This window comes from Nyctereutes procyonoides, unplaced genomic scaffold, assembly GCF_905146905.1.
Source record: "Nyctereutes procyonoides isolate TBG_1078 unplaced genomic scaffold, NYPRO_anot_genome, whole genome shotgun sequence".
NCBI lineage: Eukaryota > Metazoa > Chordata > Mammalia > Carnivora > Canidae > Nyctereutes > Nyctereutes procyonoides.
In genome coordinates, this window is record NW_026575140.1 from 84,725,380 (window position 1) to 84,749,675 (window position 24,296).

The 24,296-nt window shown below is 42.8% G+C and overlaps 1 protein-coding gene across 4 annotated transcripts in view; it reads right to left on the minus strand.

Moving 5' to 3' along the window:
- Positions 1 to 24,296, minus strand: part of PRDM10 (PR/SET domain 10) — a 95,142-nt gene that overhangs the window by 14,970 nt on the left and 55,876 nt on the right. For all 4 annotated transcript variants that reach the window (XM_055306523.1, XM_055306522.1, XM_055306521.1 and 1 more), the window contains 9 exons: positions 21,200 to 21,272; positions 19,071 to 19,188; positions 15,559 to 15,688; positions 14,616 to 14,858; positions 8,617 to 8,964; positions 6,977 to 7,132; positions 2,631 to 2,810; positions 1,608 to 1,718; positions 262 to 462 (listed from right to left, as the gene is read on the minus strand). In XM_055306523.1, the coding sequence (XP_055162498.1) occupies positions 262 to 462; positions 1,608 to 1,718; positions 2,631 to 2,810; positions 6,977 to 7,132; positions 8,617 to 8,964; positions 14,616 to 14,858; positions 15,559 to 15,688; positions 19,071 to 19,188; positions 21,200 to 21,272 (1,560 nt within the window). The remainder of the gene's footprint in view (positions 1 to 261; positions 463 to 1,607; positions 1,719 to 2,630; positions 2,811 to 6,976; positions 7,133 to 8,616; positions 8,965 to 14,615; positions 14,859 to 15,558; positions 15,689 to 19,070; positions 19,189 to 21,199; positions 21,273 to 24,296) is intronic.

Below are 24,296 nucleotides of genomic sequence, written 5' to 3' on the forward strand. Positions count from 1 at the left end.
TCAGTAGACCAAGGGAAAAGGAGACCAGTCAAGTGCTCACATTATGTATGAGATATGCTAACTCTGGGGAAATTCCACATATTCTCTTCTCATTCTGGATTTATAATCCCCATTCTCAGGAAGCGGCTTCTTAGCCAGCTGAACTGGGAAAACACTTCCAATAGACCCCCATCCATTCTGAAGAAGCCAATCATCACCTTCCCTTAAGAGATTCCTTAAATAATGACCTTGATTCAGACGCAGTCAAAGCCCTTCCCATACCTTGCTGCTGTACTGTTTGGAGCAGTGAGGGCAGCAGACCGGAGGGGTGGCTATTGTGCCTGTGAGTTGGGTGTGGGTGCTCAGCATCGGGTCTGGTTCTCCAGGGCCAGCTGGACGAAGTTTGCGAATGCTTGGTGGGAGCTCAGCCCCTGGATGATTCTTCAGAATATGGGCTTTTCGCTTGCTGGCACTTTTATAAACCTGCAAATTCAAATGCTTTGCCGTGAAAGCATTATACAGGGGATCCCTGGGTGGCTCAGCAGTTTGGTGCCTGCCTTTGGCCCAGGGTGTGATTCTGGGGTCCCGGGATGGAGTCCCACATCGGGCTCCCTGCATGAAGCCTGCTTCTCCCTCTGCTTGTGTCTCTGCCTCTCTCTCTGTGTGTCTCTCATGAATAAATAAATAAAATCTTTTTTTTAAGCAATATGTGGTGCCACTTTCTTACTTTAAAGCAAACTATCTAACAATTCCTTTGTTACATATAAGAAATGAGAAAAAGTATCCATGTATCCCAAAAGAAAATATATTATCAGCTATATTGAAGGATATATAAAATAAGGACATAATATAGACATGGTAGGCAGCCTCCTGGAATTTATACATCTAAGATAGTAATAATAAAAATATCCCTTACCCTGAAGTTTAAGAGGTAGATACACAGTCACAGAAAAACAATTGTTCCAAAGGCCAGTTCATCCCACTTAGCCTTTCTGCAAAAGCTCTCAAATGTTTCCTAAAGCTACATGCCAAAGAATCCTCCAAGACGGCAGGTCTGATAGTGACTAGTACCTATAATGGTGAATCTATGCTTTAAAAAGTTTCCCAGTTTTAAACAGACACGACTACACTATGTAAGGAAACATTACAATGAAACAGTACGCATATAATCTGCCTTTTTGTAACTGCACAAAAATAAGGATGAAATAGTACAAGTTTTCCATCTCAAAACTCCTCCACATCCTACTCAATCCTACTCAATCTTCCTGAAATCCCGAACCTACTGTATATATTTTACAAGTAGGATGATAGACGCTTTCGCTTTGGAGCTTAGGAATTTAAAACAAATTCCTATATAAGCTCTTTGTAAGCCTCTACTTTTGTAACAAAACCACAGAAAGAAGAAAAAAATGTTAAACACAAAGTCAACTAATGCTTAGGAGATACATTTTGGCTTAAAATGAGGCCGCACTTCTAGCCCTTTCTCATCCGAATGGAAAACCAGTGAGAGACAGGGAACCATCTATTGAGAGTGACTCCAAGATCCAAGTGTATACTTATACATGCAGACAAGTGGGTTCTCACAGGGCTCCCGGACAGGCATCCCAGCATGGATGGCTTCCTCTTACCTTGTCACAATACTGACAGAAGTAATCGCGGTTGGGCTTTATGATGGGTAGAGTTAACTCTGGCACTTCTTCTATCTTCATGTCTGGGTGCCTCTTTGATAAGTGATTCACCTAAAGGGGGAAAAAGCAAATGAGAGAAAAAGAGCCCATTACAAAGAGAAGCGAACCAAATGCCTCCGGTCTTGATGGCTACAAGTCGGAATCTTCTGACGCCATCCCCCAGAACAGTAAGACACGTGGCCAGAACCAGCATTGCCAGGCCCATCCGACACCAAGCCTTAACTTAACAGTCACTGTTGGCAGGGATTAACAGTCATTCAGCAAACCACTGAAGGGGAACTGGGTCACCGTGGATTCCATCAACGCTCTGACTGAAAGGCCCACTGATGGAAAGTGGGAAATCACACTAGCACGAATGTCATTGTTGAATTCTCCCGATGCAAACCTGTCTTCCGTTATTCAGTGCCCTAGCCCTACTGAGGACGCTGAATGAGACACAAACTCGGGTTCCAAATTTCAAATAATGCTCTATGTCTCTAGTTCTGCCAGAAGCGTGATAAGGTCAAAATGAACTGAAGGCAGAGAACTGGTTGTCCTGAGGTGCCTGCTAACCCAAATCACACACCCTTCTTGGTAGACCGGTTTCCTTCTATTGCTGTTTTGCATCTGGGACAGGGAGGCCTTACAGGGAGCAACTGGGGAGAAGGAAACCCTGCCAGAAAGTATGTTCCAGAACACAGAAGAGAAGAGGGAAATAAAATATAAAAGCAGAGACTGAGCAGGGTCAGGCGAAGTAAAACTAGTAATGAAAAGTGATAGAAGACCTCTCCGGAGAGGTCAGCCAAAATGAGCGGCGGCCCGGGGGGGGGAAAGGGAGACGGGAGAGAACCAGGGGGGCATCGCCTGCTCCCAGCTTTTCCCCAGCCACTGACACACCCTGCTGCTCGATGCCGTACACAGCACTGCACAAAAGCCAGCACCATAAGCAGAAGCAGGCGGCTCTGGAAGCCGTGGGGCACTGACCAGCATGCCTCGCCTCCGAAAGCCCATCATGCACAGGCGGCACTTGAACGTGAAGCTGTCGTAGTCCGTGGACGTGATCCGCGGCTTGAACGTCTTGGAGCGGCTGATGCGGTCAGCTTTCTTGGCCTCCCTCTCCGGGTTATGCATCCTCTGCATATGTTCCCGCAGTTTGTCCTTTCGCTGTTTAGAGAGAATTTTTGAAAAGGCAGGGGAGTGGGGAGCGAGGGTAGAATGATTTTAGTCGAAGGCATTACAGAAAGCCATACAAGTGGCCCGCAAGCATGACCCCACCAAAAGGCGCCCGAGCAGCTATGGGGCCGGATGTTCACGGCCACTCTGCCCACGAGCCAGGGAGCGCCTTCCACCGAGCCTTGGTTTTGGGGAAGAAAGAATCGACGTGTATACGGAGAAGATCAAAGGATAGCGGAATAAGTCTGGTATCGAGAATCACGAGACAAATTGACGAGTAACAGGTGACATTGTATTTACGACACCACGTGTATGCTCGGTCCCCACGCATTTTAACAGACATTCTGATATTCTTCCAAACCTCACATGGATTTAAGAATCTCTCATCGCATGGACTTACAAGTGCCTGTAAACAGTCACAGAGCCCACGGTAGGTGGAGCCTACGGCCTAGGTCACAGGTCTTAGTCTGATGACTTAATCTAGTGATACCTGCTGATATGAGTCCACAGAGACAGAAGTCAAGCAGAGCCAATCCCGAGGGGAAAAAAATTCAAAAAATGCCAGCTCCCCTCTTTATCGTGGCTCTCTTCTCTTAGACATATGATTAAACTATTATTGGTCTTTTTAAAAAAGATTTCATTTATTTTTTCATGAGAGACACAGAGAGAGAGGCAGAGACACAGGCAGAGGGAGAAGCAGGCTCCATGCAGAGAGCCTGATGTGGGACTCGATCCCAGGACTCCGGGATCGTGCCCTGAGTCAAAGGCAGACGCTCAGCCACTGAGCCATCCGGGTGCCCCCAAAATATTACTGGTCTGATAAAGATTTTGAACCTTCCTACCAGAACAATTCTCCCCGAGTTTTGTTTTAGGGACTTTTACTTAACTACTGCCTTTTTTCAGCACATTCATTTAACAAGCATTTCTTGAGTGCCCACCGAGTGTCAGGAACCACTCAAAGTTGAGAGTTCAACGCTAGGACCCCTCACCTACCTCCCTCTTCTGCTGCTGTGAATAGGACCCAACTGCTCTTTCCTCCTACCCCCATCCATCTCATTCCTAGAAAGCCCAGGAGAGAATTTTATAGTCTCCTACTCTGCAATAAAGTCTGGATTATGAGCCCTGCCCTAAATAACAGAATTTCTCCTGACTGTCTTTAGATACAGTGATAAAACTCACCACCTCAGACTTCTGTTTCATTCCTACTTTTTCCCCAGCATCAGTATTTGCTAACTTTCCCCCACCCATTCCCTTTGAATGAACAAACTTATTTTAACTGAATTATTACGTAAGTCTGAATGCCGTCTATTACTCACTCTACTGCTACTGCTGCTGCTACTGCTACTACTACTACTACTACTACTACTACTACTACTACTACTACTACTGCATGGAGCTCTGCCTACAGAGACAGATGTGTATACTGAAGGCCAAATCTCAGCAAGGCCTTTCCATCCTAACAGCCCTAAGGCCAATCCAGTATGCTCCCACTCTTTCCTCCTGCCTGCATTCTGCTGCTGGATCTGCAGTGTTCCCAAACATCTAGTCTCCCAAGCTGGAAAGTCCAGTTCCAACCTGTCCACACACACACCCGCCCCCTCGCCCATCAGCCCATCACCCAGACATAGTCCTACCAATTCTCCCTCAGAGGTTTGTCTTGATTATGGGTCCTCTTCTCCACGCCCACTGCCAGTACTTTAGTTCAGCCCAGCTCTAAAATGCCCCTGGGGCATCTTCACCCTCTCCCCCTCCTCCTCCTGTCCCTTCTCTAGCAGGCTAACTCTTCCCCACCTTTGGAATCCAACCGTCACCTACCTATGAGGTCTCCCTACACCCAAATCAGAGTTCATCCTTCTCCTGGAATTTTATTCCTTTCTCTATTACAGTAGCAGTAATCATTTTTTCGAAGTTTTTATTCACTTAAGTAATCTCTACAGCCAACGTGGGTCTCCAGCTCATGACCCCAGGATCAAGAGTAACATGTTCTTCTGACTCAGCCACCCAGGTACCCCTTGTGATGTCGAAGTGATAAGCACTTTGGAATCTATCTAAGGGGCTATTAAAATTAAAGGTTTTTTCTGAAGGCACAGGACATCAAATTTGTTCTCTAGGAAAAATGACTCATTATAGTCTGAAAAATGAATTGTAGACACGTTTTGTTCTTGTACTGCATCAACTTGGCTAAGGGGAACTAACTACATTTACATGGACCCCCTTCCTAGCATGGTTCCCAGTTAGTCTTAGCTAAGAGAGAGACTCATAACCAGACCAGGAGGTGGAAATGAAGCAGCAGCCGTGATGCTCTGTGGGTCAGATGCAGGGGTGCCCTGCTCACCCTCACTGTCTCCCGCTCAGCAGAAGTTCTCTTGCCAAGAGCAGGTGCCATGGGCAACTCTGTATCCACCACCACAGGTAGCAACATTCCTCCTGGACAGCACCAGCTCTCTTTCATGAGCCCCCTGGAGGTGCCTGGCATCCCAGATTCCCAGGTAATTAATTTCCCATTGTCCACCCAGACGGGGAGTCAGAGAGGCACGTTAATGACTCTCTTCCGATCCTCCAACTTTTCCTGCCAGACCCCTGCTTCTCTATCATCTTCTATGATGAAGTTTGTTCCTGTAAGAAAAACTCTTACTTCATAACTCTAGTGGGTTTGCTTCTCTGATTGAACCCTGTCTAATCCATCAGGTGAGAGTAAAAGAAAAAATGAAAGGAGCAAGTCTTTTCACATGCCTGTTGCTAAAATGATATCGGCACAAAAGAAATAATTAAAAAAAAATCAAATGGTAGGATGGATGGATAGCCAACCACTTAATACCATAAGACAGGGGGTAGCCCCAGTGGCTCAGCGGTTTGGCACCGCCTTCAGCCCAGGGTGTGATCCTGGAGACCTGGGATCGCGTCTCACATCGGGCTCCCTGCATGGAGCCTGCTTCTCCCTCTGCCAATGTCTCTGCCTCTGTGTGTCTTTCATGAATAAATAAATAAAATCTTAAAAAAAAAATACCATAAGACAGGGATCCTTTTGGATACTTTGTTGGTGCTGTTTTTTAATTAAGAAGCAAAAAAGATGGGGCAGCCGGGTGGCTCAGCAGTTTAGCGCCACCTTCAGCCCAGGGCATGATCCTGGAGACCCGGGGATCGAGTCCCACGTCGGGCTCCCTGCATGGAGCCTGCTTCTCCCTCTGCCTGTGTCTCTGCCTCTCTCTCTCTCTCTGTCTCTCATGAATAAATAAATAAAATTTAAAAAATAAATAAATATCTCCATAAAAAAAAAAAGAAGCAAAAAAGAACCTAGGCCTATTTACAGCTTTCACATTAGAGTTTTCTGCAAAGGTCTACACTGTGCTACTGTGTACTGAAAGCCATCAGGATTATATTCCACATCAATTTAAAGTGTGGGAATTACTTCCTATTTCTCTTTATCATCTCCACATTCTATATAATGCATTTTTTTAAATTAGTTTTTCCCTCCTGCATCCATTTCTGACTCTTCCAGTTTCTACGTCAGCATGACCTACAATCAGACTCACTAGTGTTTCTCTATTGAGTGTGAATCATCTGATTTCCCAATGAAGTATACCTTATTATTTTCATATTTATTTGTTTAACTCTTATTCCGGTGTCTCCTGTGGGTGTTCCCCTTGCTTCTTCCAGATTCTAGGTGGCCTACTGCTACTTATGACGTCTTATTTTAATCCTCGGAGTCATTACCATTCCCCAAAGTTGCCTACGCCATTCAGTGATCCACAGATTCTCCACCTTCCTTAGGTGACACTCCTGAGACTTTCAGGGCTTCATTACCAGGCTCTGAACAAGTGCTCAATAAAAATCTCTTGATTTGGTAAATAAATGTATTGTTCTCTTAAGAATTCCTCAACAGCAATTTAGTTCAACTCATCGTACGAGAGGATTTTTTTTTTTTTTTTTTAAGGAGATGTGTTACTGCTCTATTCGGCAATTTGAATTAATTATTTGGGGAGTATTAAGGTGAGGTTTTTTTCCTGAATTTTATCATGATAACTAAGTCAAACACGAGACACAAAATGCATCTCAAGTTCAGCTCTTTGTAAGTAGGCGATTAACTGATGAAATGACCAGGCATTTGTCCTTTAGCCTGACGGGACTTCAGCGGCCACAAGTACAACCCTTCATACCTTAAACTGCTTCCCGCACGTAGAACACAGGAAATCCTTGCGGTCTGAATGTCGGAGCATGTGCAGGCGCAGCTTGTCAGGACGGCAGAAGGCCTTGTCGCACTCTGTACACTGGTAGATCTTTTCTGAGTGGAAGCTTCGTACGTGTTTCTTCACCTGGCAGTCGGAGACGCGAGAAAGTCAGAGGGCGCGGGCAGGGACGGAAAGGACAAACGGTGGCTTATCGACACTAGAGGGAGCCAAACGCATTACCATGGATTTTCATCAACCTGGCGCTGTAATCCAATCAGATGTGATTGATAATTGGCCTCAATCACACATAGTACCCCTGTCACAAAGAAACAGAACAAGTAGCCAGAAAGCCTTATAAATCTTAACCTGCCATATAACTTAAAGAAGAGGAAGAAAGAGTGCTTGCTCAGTCAAAGCCCTGATGGCATGGGGCCCATTTTTCTTTCTTGTTCTCTCCTTTTTTTAAGATTAAAATCAGAGTTCCTCTGTATTTAGATGAATTCTGCTAAAAATTATCTACAGAAAGGAAAAAAATAATTCTTTCTCACTTTTTCCTGCCTCCAACATGCATAGAAGCAATTTAGCCCCTTTTAAGTAATTGATCCTTTTACATCTTTCCATTAAATCAGGTTCTGAAGAATAAAGACATGAATTAGATGATATAAAATGCATTACGTATTTATGAGAATGATACAATATCAGCATCATTTCGCCTTAGTTGGGACTTATTCCCTGTACTTTTAGATAATTTAAATAAAGGAACACGTCCTCTGAATTCTCTTAGCCATAAATACCCCATGAAGGAGAGCTGTGAATGAGAGCTGGGTAGTGAGTTGTAGCCAACTATTCCTGTAAGACATTTTGCTTCATTGTTTGAGTCTCTTTTGCCATTAAATTCTGCCATAAGCTACTTTTCTAATTGTTTGTATGAAGTGATAAAATTACCAAGACTCCCAACACTAGCAGAACTATGATCGCCTTTCATTTGGGTAATTTTTTTTTAAGAGACACTATTTTTACTAGATATTTATATTTAATTATTCATTGACTAGCATAGAACTAGCGTATCATCACTTGAAGTTCAAATGAAATCATGAATATTCTGGAATTTATCCTCACCTATTTTGCTCCAGAAAATAGTCCAAGGAAGGAGGTCAGTGCTTGATACGAAAGTATATTATATACCAACTCTCTCTCTGTTTCCTTCCAAAATGCATGACCTTAGTAAAGCAAGACAGGATACCACAGTGGTAGAGAGAAAATGTTTCCGAGCCAGGAAATGGGAGTATGTCTTCCACAGGCTCTCTACATCTTATGAGTAGAGGGCACTGGCAAAGATGTAAGAAAGACTTTGTAAAAATGATAATCAGACCTGTGTATTTGTTACTTGCAATAAAACTTAAATGTTTCAATGCCAACGTCCGATTTAATTAAGGGTTGTGATAATCTTTTGTTTATCAAAAGTAGCTTGATTGAAGAAATACCATTCTCAACCATAAAGTTGTCTCAAAGAAGGGATGAAAATGCAGGCGACAGGCAAGACTCAATTTTCCAAACATCGAAGTTTCTTTTACCAAAAAAAGAAAAAAGCGTACGGGGGAGAAGGGGTCTCAGGCATAGACACTCACCTGGATAAAATCTGGGAATCGTTTCTTACAAGTTGGGCATGTGAAGCAGCCATCATTGATATGAATGGCCACATGATCCTTCAACAAATCAAGGCGGTCAAAGGATTCTGGGCAAAAAATGCAAGAATAAGTCTTCTGGTCCGAATGGAGCTTCATGTGGCTCTCCAAGGACGCACTGCTGATGAAGCCCTTGTTACAGAGATCACAGGTGAGCGGGCAATTCCCCTCCCGCCCGTGGAAGCGCAAATGTTGGTCCAGTTTGTCCTTCTCACGGAAAGCCTTCCCACATTGCAAACACTTAAAAGGCCGGAAGGACTTCCGAATAAACAGATGCTGAAGAGCTGCATTCTGAAAGACACACACAAATACGATTATTTAGCGAGGAAGTCAAGGTGGGTGAGCAGCTCGCACATGTATAGAGAAAGAGGATGATCTCTGCAATCAGACTTTCCAGAGAACTTAAACGCGGGAACACACAGTTGAAAAAGATTTTCCTGGTGAAGACATTAAAAAGGAAGCCATCCCCAAAGAAGCTGACTCTGAAAAGACAAACCTTTTTTATGTCTTAACAATATTTATGGATGTACAAGTTGTTTTTCTTCCCAAAGAATTTAAGTAACAACCAAAAAAGTATTCCCAATCAAGGATTTGTATAATAAAACAAATCCTAGAGCTGAGTAGAACAATTGGAGATTTAGAAGAAGCGATGTGGGACAAGTCACACATGCATGAATGAGGATGGAGCAAGTCAGCCAAATGTCACTTGCTGAAGTTTTTGAGACAAAGAATTCAAAGCCTGATTAAAGTGTTGAGAAAAGAAGGAAAGGAAAGGAAAGGAAAGGAAAGGAAAGGAAAGGAAAGGAAAAGGAAAGGAAAAGGAAAGGAAAGGAAAGGAAAGGAAAGGAAAGGAAAGGAAAAGGAAAGGAAAAGGAAAGGAAAAGGAAAAGGAAAGGAAAAGGAAAGGAAAAGGAAAGGAAAAGGAAAGGAAAAGGAAAGGAAAAGGAAAGGAAAAGGAAAGGAAAAGGAAAGGAAAAGGAAAGGAAAAGGAAAGGAAGGAAAGAAAAGGAAAAAGAAAAGGAAAAAGGAAAGGAAGAAAGGAAAGAGAAAGAAGGAAGAGAAGAGAAGAGAAGAGAAGAGAAGAGAAGAGAAGAGAAGAGAAAAAAGAAAAAAGAAAAAGAAAAAGAAAAAGTATTAAAAAAAACTGAACGGTAGTACTTGCTGGGGAAGGAGACAATGGATACAAGGTTTCTTTGAGGATAATGAAAATGTTCTGGAATTATAGTGGTGATGGTTGCACAACTTTGGGAATATTCTAAACACCACTGCAAAAGGGTGAAATATATCTCAATTTAAGAAAATGAACTTGAAAGAGAAATGAAGGATACAGATTTACATGAACATGTTCGTTCACAAGATAAGATATATGAGCACACATCATAAATGGAATATGCGTATTTGACCACTTCCTACTTAGAAAATGCAGAAGTCAAGTTCCAGTGTAGCTAGTTAGTGCCACTGATTTAAAGGCCATGCTAACAAAGTTATGCTTATCGCTTTGTTCTCTGTCTAGACTAGTCAATTTTCCTTTTTTTTTTTCAGTCACAGATTGCACTGCTAATGCTGATTAGGCATCTTGTATATTCATGCAATTGTTATAGGGACTCCAAGTGAGAGAATATGGATATTCAGTGCAAATTCATCACTGCTGCTGGAAAATACAGCTTATGCTCTACTAAGAGCAGACCAACAGAATCGTCTTTCACACAGGGAATGCAGAATCGGTATTTTAGTTATGCTATAATAAAAGCTCATTCATAAGTTCCTCAAAATACCAGAGGGAAAGCTCTAGAGAGCTAGGAGAAGGGGAAAAAATCCCTCAAAAAATATATCTCTGAATGCTTATGCAACAATAAGGGAAAAGTAATTGAAGGATTAATGGAAACCTTAATGCATTATCTGTGCAATGAAAAAGGCACAATGAACCATGCCTAACCTCTCACTTTCAAATTACTTACAAGAAGCAAGTTCTAAACTAAATTTAATGTGAAATAATCATTTGGAAAAAGGCAAAATAATTATGTTTTCTTTAGTGAAAATTCTGAACACAGTTACTATACGACAGAAAGCTTCCTCCTCAGCGTTCTCTCTCAGGGCCGAGAAAGATACTTTGCCAAAAAAATTAATTATTTTTTTTAAAAAAAAAAAAGATACTTTGCCTACTCATGTATCTTGAGGAGCTTTTTAGAAGTCGTGTTGTCCTCCCCAGTTGACTGAGGCTGCTTCAGGACTGCATTATATTCTTTTATCTTTTGTATCTAGATCCCTGAAAATATAGCTTAGCTCATAGGAAGTGTTCAATTAAAAGCTCGAGAATTGGTGAAATGTATTTCATATGAAAAAAAAAAACAAAAGAATTCTTTCAAGGTCTCTTCTATAGCATCTGCAGAGATCTTTAATCGCAGACCCCTCTCACATCAGCCACAGAGCTTTCCTGCGCTTCATTAAACTGTTCAGCAGTTACCCAGTCTTTTCGCTCTATCTCAACAAATCCTTATTTTCCAAAAAAGCTCTCAGTGTTCTGGCTACTTCTAAAACTTAATGGAAATATCGCAAATAAATGAATACTATCCTGAAGTTCAGACATTTAGGATTTACAGTGCTTTTGGTGTGTTAAGAATCACATCCTTTATCCAAATTCGAGAAGGTTTCCAGGGCGGACACAATGTACCCACTGGGCGGATCTTGGTCCCACTGGGGATCCCACTGGCCACCTTTGTGGATGCCAAATCTAGAATGCGGTTTTGTTTTGGATTATTATGCTAATAAGTCTCTGTCATTTCTGATTAGTATGAGTGTCCTCAGACACCTGATCCCTGACCAGCCACTGGGCTGGCTCTGCATTCTTAGTTCTGCCCACAGACCTTGTTCTCATTGTCTTTCTAATTCCCGTGGAGCCCTGAAGATCATATTTCTCTGATCTCATGATCCTCATGTAATCCGCACAGTACAAGGTAGCGAAAGTGCTGAACCCGTCCCCACCCCTTGACCCACTTGCAGGCCATTTCTACTCCACTTGATCTTAGCCAAAAGGCCGAGAAGCGATAGGCCATTTCTACTCTAAGGAATCCTCTGCAGTTCGGAGCGATGCTGGCACACATTTCTAGAAGAAGCCATGAAGAGTAGCGGAAGCAGAGCAGATGGATCCACTATGGATCTTCCGATCCTTGAGCTGCCGTCAGCCAGGCACGCCATACCACACGGTACGTGAGGTGCTCTGGGTGCCAAAATGCTCCAGCTGCTGAAATCTGTGGCAAGGGAAGCAACTCACACTGAAATAAATTCTGAGCCAACAGATTCTTTTGCAGACGAAGACCTGTACTCTTTCTAAAGTTTGATATTCGTGGCCAAAGGAAATTAATTCTTGATCAGTTTTCATATTATTTTAATCTTGACAATAAAAGGTAATCAAATCCTGTTTGTTGGCTTTTTGTTTGTTTGTTTTATTATTTTTTACTTTCCTCTGCCTGTTTTTTATGTGGCTTTCAAAGCCTTTGGTGGGCTAGCCCTACCAACCCATCTGATTCTCCACGTCCTTCAGCTGGCACCCCATGCTAGGGTCAAGCTGCTACGTGCACTGTCCCAAAACCTTTGCAAGTATATGCCCATATGTTGGCCTTTGATCCTATGGCTGGCTGCCACCCCGGAAATGGCCTACCTTCTTCCTGTCTCTTTCCAGGACCATTTAAGGCCTGCTTCACCCATCACCTATTCCCTGACGCCTTCTCATCTTTCTTCGGTCTTTCTCACTGCCCAGTGCCCACAGCAAGGACAGGCTACACTTTGATACTACGCTAGACTTAGCCCTCAACTATAAGCCCCCTTACTGGAGCACTGTCTCCCCGATTAGGCTGCAGGCTCCCAGAGGATGGGACTCATGTGAAAACTGCACCGTGTCCCTAGCCCGGGGCTGAGTGGATAGTCAGATCTCGCTGCCATCCTGTAAGTCACCCAAATCACTGTAGAGCTGGAAGGGACACCAGAGGTCACTTAGTCCTACCCCCTCATTTTGGGGGGGGGGGGATCTGCCGCATACAATTTACTCATCAGTCTACCTGAAAATAAACGGTCATTTATTAACCAGTTTGCATTCACTGCAGCAACCGTATCGTAGTTTCCACCAGGATTTAGTAAGCAGAGGTCGCAAAGAACAGCAGGTCAGGTAAACACTTCAATAACGTTCTGTTACGTGAACACAGGAAACGAACCTACCTGCAGCTCCAACTGAGCAGGGCAGCATTAGAGGAGAGAAAAATAGTTACATTACCAATTGGATTGGAAGACTTCCCTTCAGTTGGTCATTACCAATCTGGATAGAAAAGATGAAAAAAATACATAGCCCTACTTTTTAGAATGTGCAAGTGGAAAAACAAAAAAACCCAAGAGCTCAACTAAGCCTGACCTCCAAAAGCCACATGTGATGTGGCTTTTGCTTTGTCACGAGGAACCTGGCACCCAGACCAGTCACCCAAAGCACTGAAGGATAAGAGCACAGTCCGAGCTACGCTATGCTTGTACCACCACAGCTTTGCTACGTGCGTGGGCTTTCAGTTGAGGTTGGCTTGGTTTTTTTTCTTTCTTTTCCTTTTTCCTTCCAAAAAACTGAATCTTGTAAGCATCTCTCTGGACTTGGTGAAAAATCAGAATTAGAATGGCCAAAGCGGAAAAGACAGTCATGGAGCAAGGAAGTAAAATGCAGATTGGGAAATAACGTGGAATAACAGAAAATAACGTAGAAGGACAGATGGGGAGGTATTCATTCATAGCTTTTTGCCTTCCTGGTCTATATTTACGTATGTTTACATAGCATTTTGAAAGGATATCCGTGGAGCCGAAAATATTACACATTTCCATCAAAGGACGCTTATCAAGGCTACTTAGCCTCAGAGTCCTGACAACCTTTCAACATTTTTATATGGCTAGGAATGTTTAAATGTATTTTCACAGAAAGGCATGGACTAGACTATTTTCAAGGTCCCTTCTAGCCTAGAGGCAAATAAGAAGACCAAAGGAAATACAGGCTACACGTACGCAAGTGAAAAGACCAAAAGAAACATAAGCTAAAACAATCCCCTCTCTAGAAACTGTAAAGCCTGGGAAGTCATACAAAAAAATATATATATATATCTTTCATCAGTATAATAAAAGTATATACCCTGCTGTCACAGGCAGGAGTACAATTGTTTTCTGGATGTACACCAGTCAGCACATGCACTCATCCCACAAAACCCTATTGTTCTCCACATGCATCCCCTACAGGAACTAACTCAGACTCAAATGCTGTCTATGAAGTAAGAGTACCACACATCTGACCTGGAAGCCACGGAGGCCATGCGGCCGCATGGTCTAGAGTCAAGACGCAGGCCCCAGGAGTGAAACACTGACCAACTCTCCAACCTGGTGCTGAGCTTCCAGCTGTCCCGAGTGTGTAAACTGTACCTGCCATATCAACTTGGACACGGGTCCTTTTGCGTTGATGAGTAATGACATTTGCCAGTCTCCCCTTGGAAACTGTAGACAACCAAATTCATTTACCCAAAATTAATCTGAGAGCTAGCATGAGGCACAGATTCAAGTGGCTTTGGTGTAAATCATGATTATGATGGAACATCCTTATTTCCCCATTTCCAACTGGTGAGTTTAGGGATCCAGGGAGCTATCCTACTTGAACTACACTAGTCCAGAAGCTGCCAAAGCCAGGCTTCTGCATCATTACTAACTTGACGGAATCTAGGACCAGCCATTCCAGCCGGTCACGGGACACAAAGACACTGAGAAGTAGTTAATACATTCTTCCTAGATGAGGGGACGGGGCGTGTGGTAGGCTAGATACAAGATTTCGGAGTGGATGGTGAGCAAGCTGGGAAACATGGCACCTAGAAAGCCAGCTGACTGGAGAAAGGGCAGCACCTGGTGAGGGAGGAGCTCTGCTTCCCACTTACTCGGATACGCTTGGCCCTGCGCATGTCATCGGCCGTTAGAGCGCTCTGGGGGGGCAGCACGCTCTCCTCGTGCTGGGGCTGCAGGTGTAGGCTATGAGTTTCCGGCTCATGCTCCAGGGAAGGCTGGGTATCCTGTGGCAGCGCAGGGATGGGGAGAGCGGTCTGTTCTGGTTGATCCAGCCCATTCAGAGTAGCTGGCTCAGCCTCATCGAACTGTTCCTTGGCGGAAAAATGTAGCAAGTCCTGAAATTGCAACAACCAGGAATTATTTCCGCAGCTAGAGAGAGACTTGTGCTAGAGAGAGTGTCAGCTAAGATTTAGAACTGCTGCGAGTTTATAAATGACTAGAGTTGTAATGCTCAGAAAAAAAAAAAAATTCTCCTTCTGGGAAAACTATCCCAGGTTAGGTAACTATCCACAGGATGTAAAATCTAGGAGACGTTCCAGATGGCTTCATGAGGAAAAGACTCTGACTGGAAGAAAGATCATTTTAACTGTTTAAACTGATTAAACAGCACCCCCCAATAATATCTCTGGACAATTTCAAACCATTTTGCGAGGGGAGGGCAAGGGGTCGTTGCAGAGGGAGAGAGAATCTTAAGCAGGCTCCACACCCAGTGCAGAGCCTGACCTGGGGCTCGATCTCACAACCCTGAGATCATGACCTGAACGGAAATCAAGAGTTGGACGCTTAACTGACTGAGCCACCCAGGGGCCTCCAATTTCAAATCTTGAGGGCATCGAAGTTGGGTTTTTGTTGTAACACTCAAGAATATGTTTTTGTTTTTGAGAATGCATTCTTCCTGCCTTTCCCATCACCCTTTGGCTAACACGCAGCCAAGCACCGCGTGGCAGGACCATCAGCCTGCCTCTGGGAGGTATCTGTAATCGCCCTAAGTGCCTAGAGCAGGTGACGAACAAGGAGTTCCTCCTCCCCCAGTACCTGTGTCCCGTCGTCACACTTGTCCCCATTTTCGCTGGTTATCTCCAAGCGGATAAATTTTGGAGGGCGTCCTGGCCGTCGACCGGGGCCAAATCGCCTCTTGCCTCGTCCCCTTCCTCTACCTCTTGTTCTGGGGACAAAAGGTTGAGTTATAAATAGTCACAGCTACACAGCACTCCCTAACAATTTCCCTCAGTGGTGCTGATGAGCCCCAAATCTTGATTTCCTCATTTTATTACTTTTCCTGATTCTTTTTTCTAATGGGAACAACTATTTTGATGATACACAGTTTCTTTTTTTTAATGTGGATTTTTTGTTATTGTTGTTTTTAAAGATTTTATTTATTTATTCATGAGAGACCCAGAGAGAGAGGCAGAGACACAGGCAGAGGGAGAAGCAGTCTCCCTGCAGGGACCCTGATGCGGGACTGTATCCGGAGACTCTAGGATCATGCCCTCGGCCAAAGGCAGACGCTCAACCACTGAGCCACCCAGGCACCCCATTTTTAATGTGTTTTTTAAGATTATTTACTTATTTATTTATTTTTAAGATTTTATCTATTTGAGTGAGAGAGGAGAGAGCATGAGCCATGGGGGAGGGGCAGAGGGAGAGAGAGAAGCAGACTCTCTCCTGAGCAGGAAGCCCAATATAGGGCTCAATCCCAGGACCCCAGGGTCATGACCTGAGCCAAAGGCAGATGCCCAACCAACTGAACCACCCAAGAATCCCTAAGTTTGTTTTTTTGTTTTTTTTTTTTTGTTTTTTTGAGAGAGAGAGAGACAGAGCATTCATACAATGGATTGGGAGAGGGGGAGGAAGAGGCTCAAACAGACACCAGGCTCTAAGCACAGATTCCAGTGTGGAGCTCAATCCCACCACTAGAGATCGTGACCTGAGCCAAAACCAAGAGTAGGCTGCTTGACTGACTGAGCTACCCAGGCACCTTGTACTTACATACTTTACTTATACACTAAGTATCTCATCCTTGCCATCAATAGAGCCTAGAGATCTCTTAAATTATTTAGAAAAAAAAAAGGGGGTTTAAAAACTCAAAGCACTGACACCATTTTGTTACTGAAACTTCTGAAAGCACAAACATATCCCCAAAATGATGTGAGAAATGCATACAGAACTGAACATGTTAAGCCTTACAGCATGTCCCCAGAGACAAGATTCCATTCTCTCCCTCTTTTCCCCCCTGCTTCACTTCCTGCTCCTTCCAAGAAATGTGGCTAGATTCAAAAGAATTCTTATTTTGCTATAAGTTTCTGGAAAGTCAAAACACACTTCTAATTCAACTGTTCCATAACATGCCTAGTAAGCACCAAATAAACTTCATCTCCTTGAACAGATTTCAGGCATACAAAAATTCCTTAATAAAGGAATTCAGTCGGTGTATCATTAGAATCTCTTTTCAAGGATGAACATGTGAGAGGATTAAGAGTACACTTACTTGATGAGCACTGAGTAATATATGGAAGTGCCGAATCCCTATATTGGACACCTGAAACTAATATAACACCATGTGTTAACTCTACTGGAATCAAAAAAAAAAGAAAAGGAAAGATGTGCATGTGTGTGATATGTATAAAACTGATGAGATCATGTTTTATTTCTCCACTTGTCTATTTAACAATTTAACAAGAATTATATGCTGTTTCAGAACTTTTAAAAGACTCTTTAGTATAGAAAATTCTGAACCTAGGCAAATGTAGAGAACACCATAAAGAACCCAATGTACCCATTACCTAATTCCAATACTTAGCTATTCATGGCTAATCTCTATCTCTCATATCTCCAGTATTTCCCACACAGACACACACCCGTTAGATTATTTTGAGGTAAGTCCCAGACATCATTTCATCATCAAATATTTCCACAAGTATGTCTCTACAATGTAAGGACTCTTTTATATGTATAATGATACACCATATATATACATATACACATATATATATCATAATATCATTACCATATCTTAAAAAAATATTATAGCTGCTCAGTGTTATTAAATCTATTCAAAAAATTCGAATTTTCCTAATTGTCTCAAATTTCTTTTTAACACCCAGCCAATAAATCTTTCTATATGCCACGTCACGCCCTGGGCTAGGCAATAAAGACAAGCTCTATGTGACAATTTTTACCCTCAGAAGTCTAGTAGAGGGCAGCAGAGCAGCAAAACCAAAAAAATCACAATACAATTTAAAAGTGCTATAATAGAGCCATGAACGGAGTTCCACAGACACCTGCCAGGGAGTGATTTAATGCCCTCTGCCCACCTCAGACATTTACTCCCATGGTCATAACCTAGACCTTGTCATCCTCGATAAGTGCAGAGCCTCCCTTACCCCACTTCCATGCACTGTCCACTCCAATGCTATCTCTAGCTTCTAGCTCACGCCCTCAAGTGCCTGGACTCAACAATCCTTCCATCTCATTACCACCTCAATCTAGTCCTTCGGTCGCCTATTTGCAGTCCTACATCCCCTTGCTCTTTTCTCTCCCTTCTTCCACACATAAACTCCAAAGTCATTTGCTGTAACCACTCCCTTGTGTATACGCTCCTGATCGCCACCCCTACTGCTGTTCCATCACTCTTGCTGTGTTGGAGAAACCACCACACTGCACAGTCCCCTTCCCTGGCCACTCTGCACTGGCATTATTACAGCAAATGAAGCTGGACGGTGACAGATGGCCATGCCAGTGGTCTCACTTTAACAACAGGACCATGAACCTCCAGTGAGCTCTTAACATCACAGGCAGTGACTGCACTTCCCTAGAACAGAGGCTTTCCCTCTTTCCTAAATGCCACGTCACACTCTCTCCTCTGTTTCCAAATCCTGTAAAAGATGGCAACCCTACACCTGTCCCATTGGTACCGCCTATTCCAAAGCACTCTCATTCTTCACTTGTACTGTTCAAATAGCTTCCAACTGGTCCCCTGACTTCCCTCTTGCTCCAATGAAAGTGAAAGTGACATTTTAATTTTCATCCAGCATGACATTTCAACATATACGTCACAGAACCCTTTGAAGATTTCTTATCATGCTTAGAATAAAATCCAAATTTCTTACCATTACTCACAAGGCCTACCAGATCTGGCCCCTGCCTACTCCCAACCTATATGATTCTCTCTCATCTTTTTTTGTATGGTAGAATGAAACTTATGATTTAGTTTGATGAAGGAATTCTACTTCTGAAAAAAGCTTGCAAATCAGAGATGCAGAATGTGTGCTATCTCAAGAATTCCTACCCTAGAAGGAATTTAAGGGGATAAGTTTAACTAAGGGGGAAGGATTTCCTATTGCTGTGCACTCTGGTTGTGCTGGAAAAGAACTCAGCAGTAGATGAGGATGGGGGCAGGGAAAGGGAAATGACAGATAAGAAATTTCCCTCTGCAGCCCACCTGATAACCTGTCTACACACAGAAACATCAGTTAGTTTACTGACAATATGGAAATGAATCTGGACCTTTAACAACTAAGTTTGTAAAACCTTCTCCCTTATGATACCTGCTAAACACATCCAGTTTTTCATCATGGGAATTGAGATGCTGTTGCAACTGCTCCGAGCTTATAAATCGGCGATTACATTCATAGCAGGGCCAATTCTTCTCTTGCTCACGAAGAACTACAGTCACAGGAGAGAAATCATAATGGCGATGATCAATAGACAGCAATAAAACTCAAATGCCCAGTAACCCCACCATTCTCATCTCATGCAGCCCGGGGCTCATAAACATAGCGTCTGCTCTTTGTCTTACCACTTTGCTATAAAATCAAAGGCTACAGGTGGACAAAGAGCATTTTCTAGGATCTTATTTTTGGCTGTATTCATGTAAGACACCCAAGGAACAAACTCAGTCATGCTACCCTTTCCCATCTCCCCAACAGACACTCACACAGAACCTCACCACACTGGAAAGACGGAAAGTGCTACAATGGAAATCTGTATTCAGATAACTTAGTGATCCAGATCCAGGGTTCGTAAGCCGAGGACCCATTGTATCACAAAAAAAACTTAAAAGTCAATGCCCAGTATAATTACTTTAACAAAATGTTAAAGTATCTACTAATGTTGATGATTGGCACGCCCAATCCCAACATTTCCACTCCTGAATGCGCACCAACAAAAATAGGCACACATGTTCACTAAAAGACATGTGTAAGAATGTTCACAGTAGCATTCTTCAAAATAGCAACTGGAAGCAACCCTGTTTGTATAATAAAGAATTAGGCTGGTTTTTGCCCCTCGTTCCTGGCAAACAACCTCTAAGTCTTTGGAACATCCCACATAAGAGTAGTGTCATCGTGGTAGTCTTTGACCCCACCTGAGTCTCTGCTAATACAACCCAGGACAGGGGTCCCTGTGTCTGTAACCATCTGATTGCAGGGCTGGAGCTCTGAGCTGGGTGATATCGGCCAGGGAGCAAGAGCTGGAGAGTGAATCCGATCATGCAGCCAATGATTCTATCAACCATGCCTATGTCATGATGCCTCGATAAAAGCTCTGGACACCGAAGCTCAGGTGAGCTTCCCAGGTTGGTAATCATACATCAACGTGCCACAGAGGTGACATGGCCTAGGGACATGGAAGCTTCATATTTGGAACCCACACAAACCTTGCCCTGAGTACCTCTTCGTGGGGCTGGTCCTGAGGTGTATCCTTTATAGTAAAACTGTAATCTTAGGTAGAGCACTTTTCTGAGTTCTGTGAGTCATTCTAGTAAATGATCACACCTAGGGAGGCTCTAGCTCCCTAAACTGTAGTTAGTTGGTCAGCAGTGCAGATGGCATGGGGACCCCAGAGCTTGCAGCTGGTAGCTGAAGTGAAGACAGTCTTGTGAAAGACTTAAGACTTGCGCTTAACCTGCAAAATGTGACCTAACCCAGGTAAGTGTCAGAACTGCCCTGCACAACCCAGATTTTCAACTACAGTGAAATATATGGATGAATTACGGCATATTCACACACTAGACTACCAAATAGCAATGCAGATGAACACATTACAAAAGTATGCAATAATATGGATAAATCTCAAAACATGTCGGGCAAAAGATCCTCAGAACATATATAATTCTAGTTATATGAAGTTTGGTAATGAGTATCCATGGTATTAGAAGTCAGGATATTAGTTATACTTGAGAGTGAAAAAGGCACAAGGGACACCCAACTACTGGGCACGTTCGTTCGGTTTCTTGATCTGGGTGCAGGTTACACAGGTGTGTTTTTCACTTTGTGAAAATCTTTGGGCTGTATCCTTACGATTTGTGCACTTTTCTGCATGTAAATTATACTTCAGTAACATTTACATTAAAAACAAAGTCAATGCTTGCCTTGCTAATGTTCTCAGAGATGACTAAATCTAGATAGAGATTGTCCTCAGGTCTAGGTTCTAATTGAGTATCTGGAAGTTTTCATTATATTAAATACTATTTTCCAGCCACTCATGAAAGAAATGTAAATATGTCACTGTCGATTTGATCCTAGAATAAGACAAGGATGTGTAGCTGAAAAAAAAAAAAAAACCTATTGCAATACCTTAATATATTGAGATTGGAAAATTGGATGTTGCATAATGATGTAATATATGCAATTTAGAATTCATATGGAAAAGAGAAAAGAGAAAAAAGTCCAACCACCTTTCCTTTCTTCCTCAGAAATGTCATGAATTTTCTGGTTCACAAACTCAGCATAGGATGCAGCATACCACACCTGCAGGAACCAAGCACATCATCAAGAACTAAAGGACATCACCAGATGTACTTTGCATGCTTAAATTCTTTCTGCTGCTTACACCAAACAAGTCTGGCTTTCCCACAACCCACGAAAAACAAACAACAACAACAAAAATCCACACTGTGAGCCGATCTCTTTAACACCAGATGGTCAGTCAGGAAGTCCATTTGCAAGGACACACTGTGCGTTTTCTTTTTCCTTTTTAAAAAAATTGTTTTTGTTATTAGAACAACTTTACAAGAGATAATAGTAATAGTCTCTTCATCAAAATAAAACACAGCCTCTTCTGGTTGTTTTATCTGCATGTAAACATGGGTTTTTACACAGCTGGAGTCAGAGTGACATCCACCACAACATGTCACCAAACAGCTCTTGCTGGGATCACAGATGATGATTCCCAACACTACCACACCATCCTGAGTCTCTTCTTCCCTCCCTCCCCCAGTGGCTGCCTCTGCTCAGTCTCCTTGTCTGGCTCTTCTTCCTCTCCTTCCTCTCTACGCTGCCTCAGAGCTTCATCAAATCCAGAGCCTTCTTATTTTTCCCTAAAATGGTCACATCCATTTCCAACCAACTCTAAATTAGTATCTCCACCCAGACTCTCCCTCTCTGTTCCCTCTGTGTACATCCTACTCCCTGCCTAGTATTTTGCACTGAACTGCTTCACAGATGGTTCAAACTTGATATATCTAGAATTGAATTCTAGATGCTTCTCTATCGCACCCCCCACCCCTACCCATCTTCTCCATCTCAATAAACACCCTGCCTTTCACGCAGCGGTTCAGACTGGAAACCTAAAAGGTATCTTGGATTTCTCTGTGTTCTTCTGTCATTCTTTTGGGAAGAAAGGTGTGAACTCCTCAGATGCTCTCCATCCAGTCTTCTCCCACCATGATCCATGCCAAGATGAGCTCTTGCCTGGTCTTCTAACGGGTGTCTCCTTTTCCAATTCTGCTCCTTCCGATCCACTCTTCCCACAAGAGCAGAGAAGGCTTCTTAAAACACAATCGGATTTCATCTCTCGCATGCCTAAGCAGTTTCTTGCTCATAAAAAACCTGCAATGCTCAATGAAGGGCTCAAAAGGGCTCCATGACCTATTCCAGCTCCTATCCCTCTCGCTGTCTCCCTGCCTGTAGTTCCTCACACAGGCCAAGGTCTGTCCCACCCCAACCTTCATCCCTGCTCTTCTACCATCAGGAGTGTTGGGTTCTTCCCCGTGGCCTCCCCTGCCCCTTCTATACCAATGGCCCCTCCCTTCCCGATCCTCAGCCCTCAGCCTAATTATCCTCTCCTCAGCAAGGCCTTCCCTCTCCAGCATTTATAAATTGGTCCCTTTCCTGATACCTGCTCTTTTTGGACCATTTGTTTCCTTCATAGCACTTAACCATTCTGTGTTATTACAGCTGACCCTCAAATAACAGGGGTTGAACTCCCTGGGTCCACTTACATGCAGATTTTTTATAGTACAGTACCATAAATGCACATCCTCTTCCTTATGATTGTCTTAATAACATTTCTTTACTCTGGTTTACTTTACCGTAAGGATAATACATACCACATATGAAGTATGTGTTGGCCAACTGTTTATGTTATTGGTAAGGCTTCTAATTAACGGTAGGCTATTAACAGTTAAGTTTTTGAAGAGTCAAAAGTTACATGTAGATTGATTTTTCAACTGCTTGAGGGGGCAGCGCCCCTAATCCCATTTTGTTCAAGAGTCAACTGTATTTTTTTTAAAGATTTTACATATTTATTCATGAGAGACACACAGAAAGAGGCAGAGACAAAGGCAGAGGGAGAAGCAGGCTCCCCATGGGGAGCCCGATGTGGGACTCAATCCCAGGACCCCGGGGTCACAGCCTGAGCTGAAGGCAGACACTCAACCACTGAGCCACCCAGACATGCCTGGGTCAACTGTATTTGCTTACTTACATCCTTCTGCCCACTTTCCCTCTGGAATACAAGCTCTCTCAACACAGGTACCAGTCTATCTTTTCCTAGTGTCTAAAACACAATAGGAGTTCAATATATTAATTACTAAATGAATTAACATGTATAATTATTATGAAATACTATTTTAACTATATGGAAACATTTATATCAAGACTATTTTTAAATATGGAGTAATATTCTACAGAGTCTGTGTTCTATAATTTACTTGACCATGACGTGTAGTTGGATTTTGAGATAGTTTATCCTTTTGCTGGTATAAATTCTACCCTAGTCCAGCAATTCCAAGATGTATATTTTTCATATTTTAACATCTCAAAAACCATCTCATGGTCCATGGCATTTTGCAATCACTGCTGGGATGTAGTTTCTTTTACTAACTGCTCATTGCTCCTGCACAAACCTGGCCAAGCTCTTTACGTTGTTCTCACCTCATTGAGTTATGTGCCCCTCTGGCACACCATGACTTAACACTTGACCTGCAATGTGAAAGAAGGCAAAAAAATAAATATATATATTTGCCATCTGCCTGAGGATGAATAAAAGAAATGTCAAAGCAATGCAAGGCTGGTGTCATCACCTTGCAGGACCCCTGTTAATACATCAAACATCAAATTGTCTGAAACTTCCCACTGACTTCATCAAAAGCCACTTAACTTCCAAAGGTAGGTATTTTAATTGAGGAAAAAGACACAAATGGGTCCAGTCAGTGGGAAAGCACAGGGTTGAAACTTGTACAGAAATGCCATCAATCATTTGGGAAAATACCCCAGAGGTGATAGCAGATCACTTATTTTAAAAAATAATACAGCATCATCAACTTGATGGCAAAGATGACATATATACAAAACACAAACGTCCATGACAAAGTAAAATAGTGATTCAGTTTAAAAAAAAAGTTAGACTGAACACAGGCAGTTTATACAGTAACGAATTTATTTTGCATATATGTGCCTTTTTAAGTATGCAGAAATATAACAGGATTTCAAAATTATCTCTAAATAAGTCTAATACAGCTCCTGCAGTAAGTAGAAAATTACTTTTTGGTG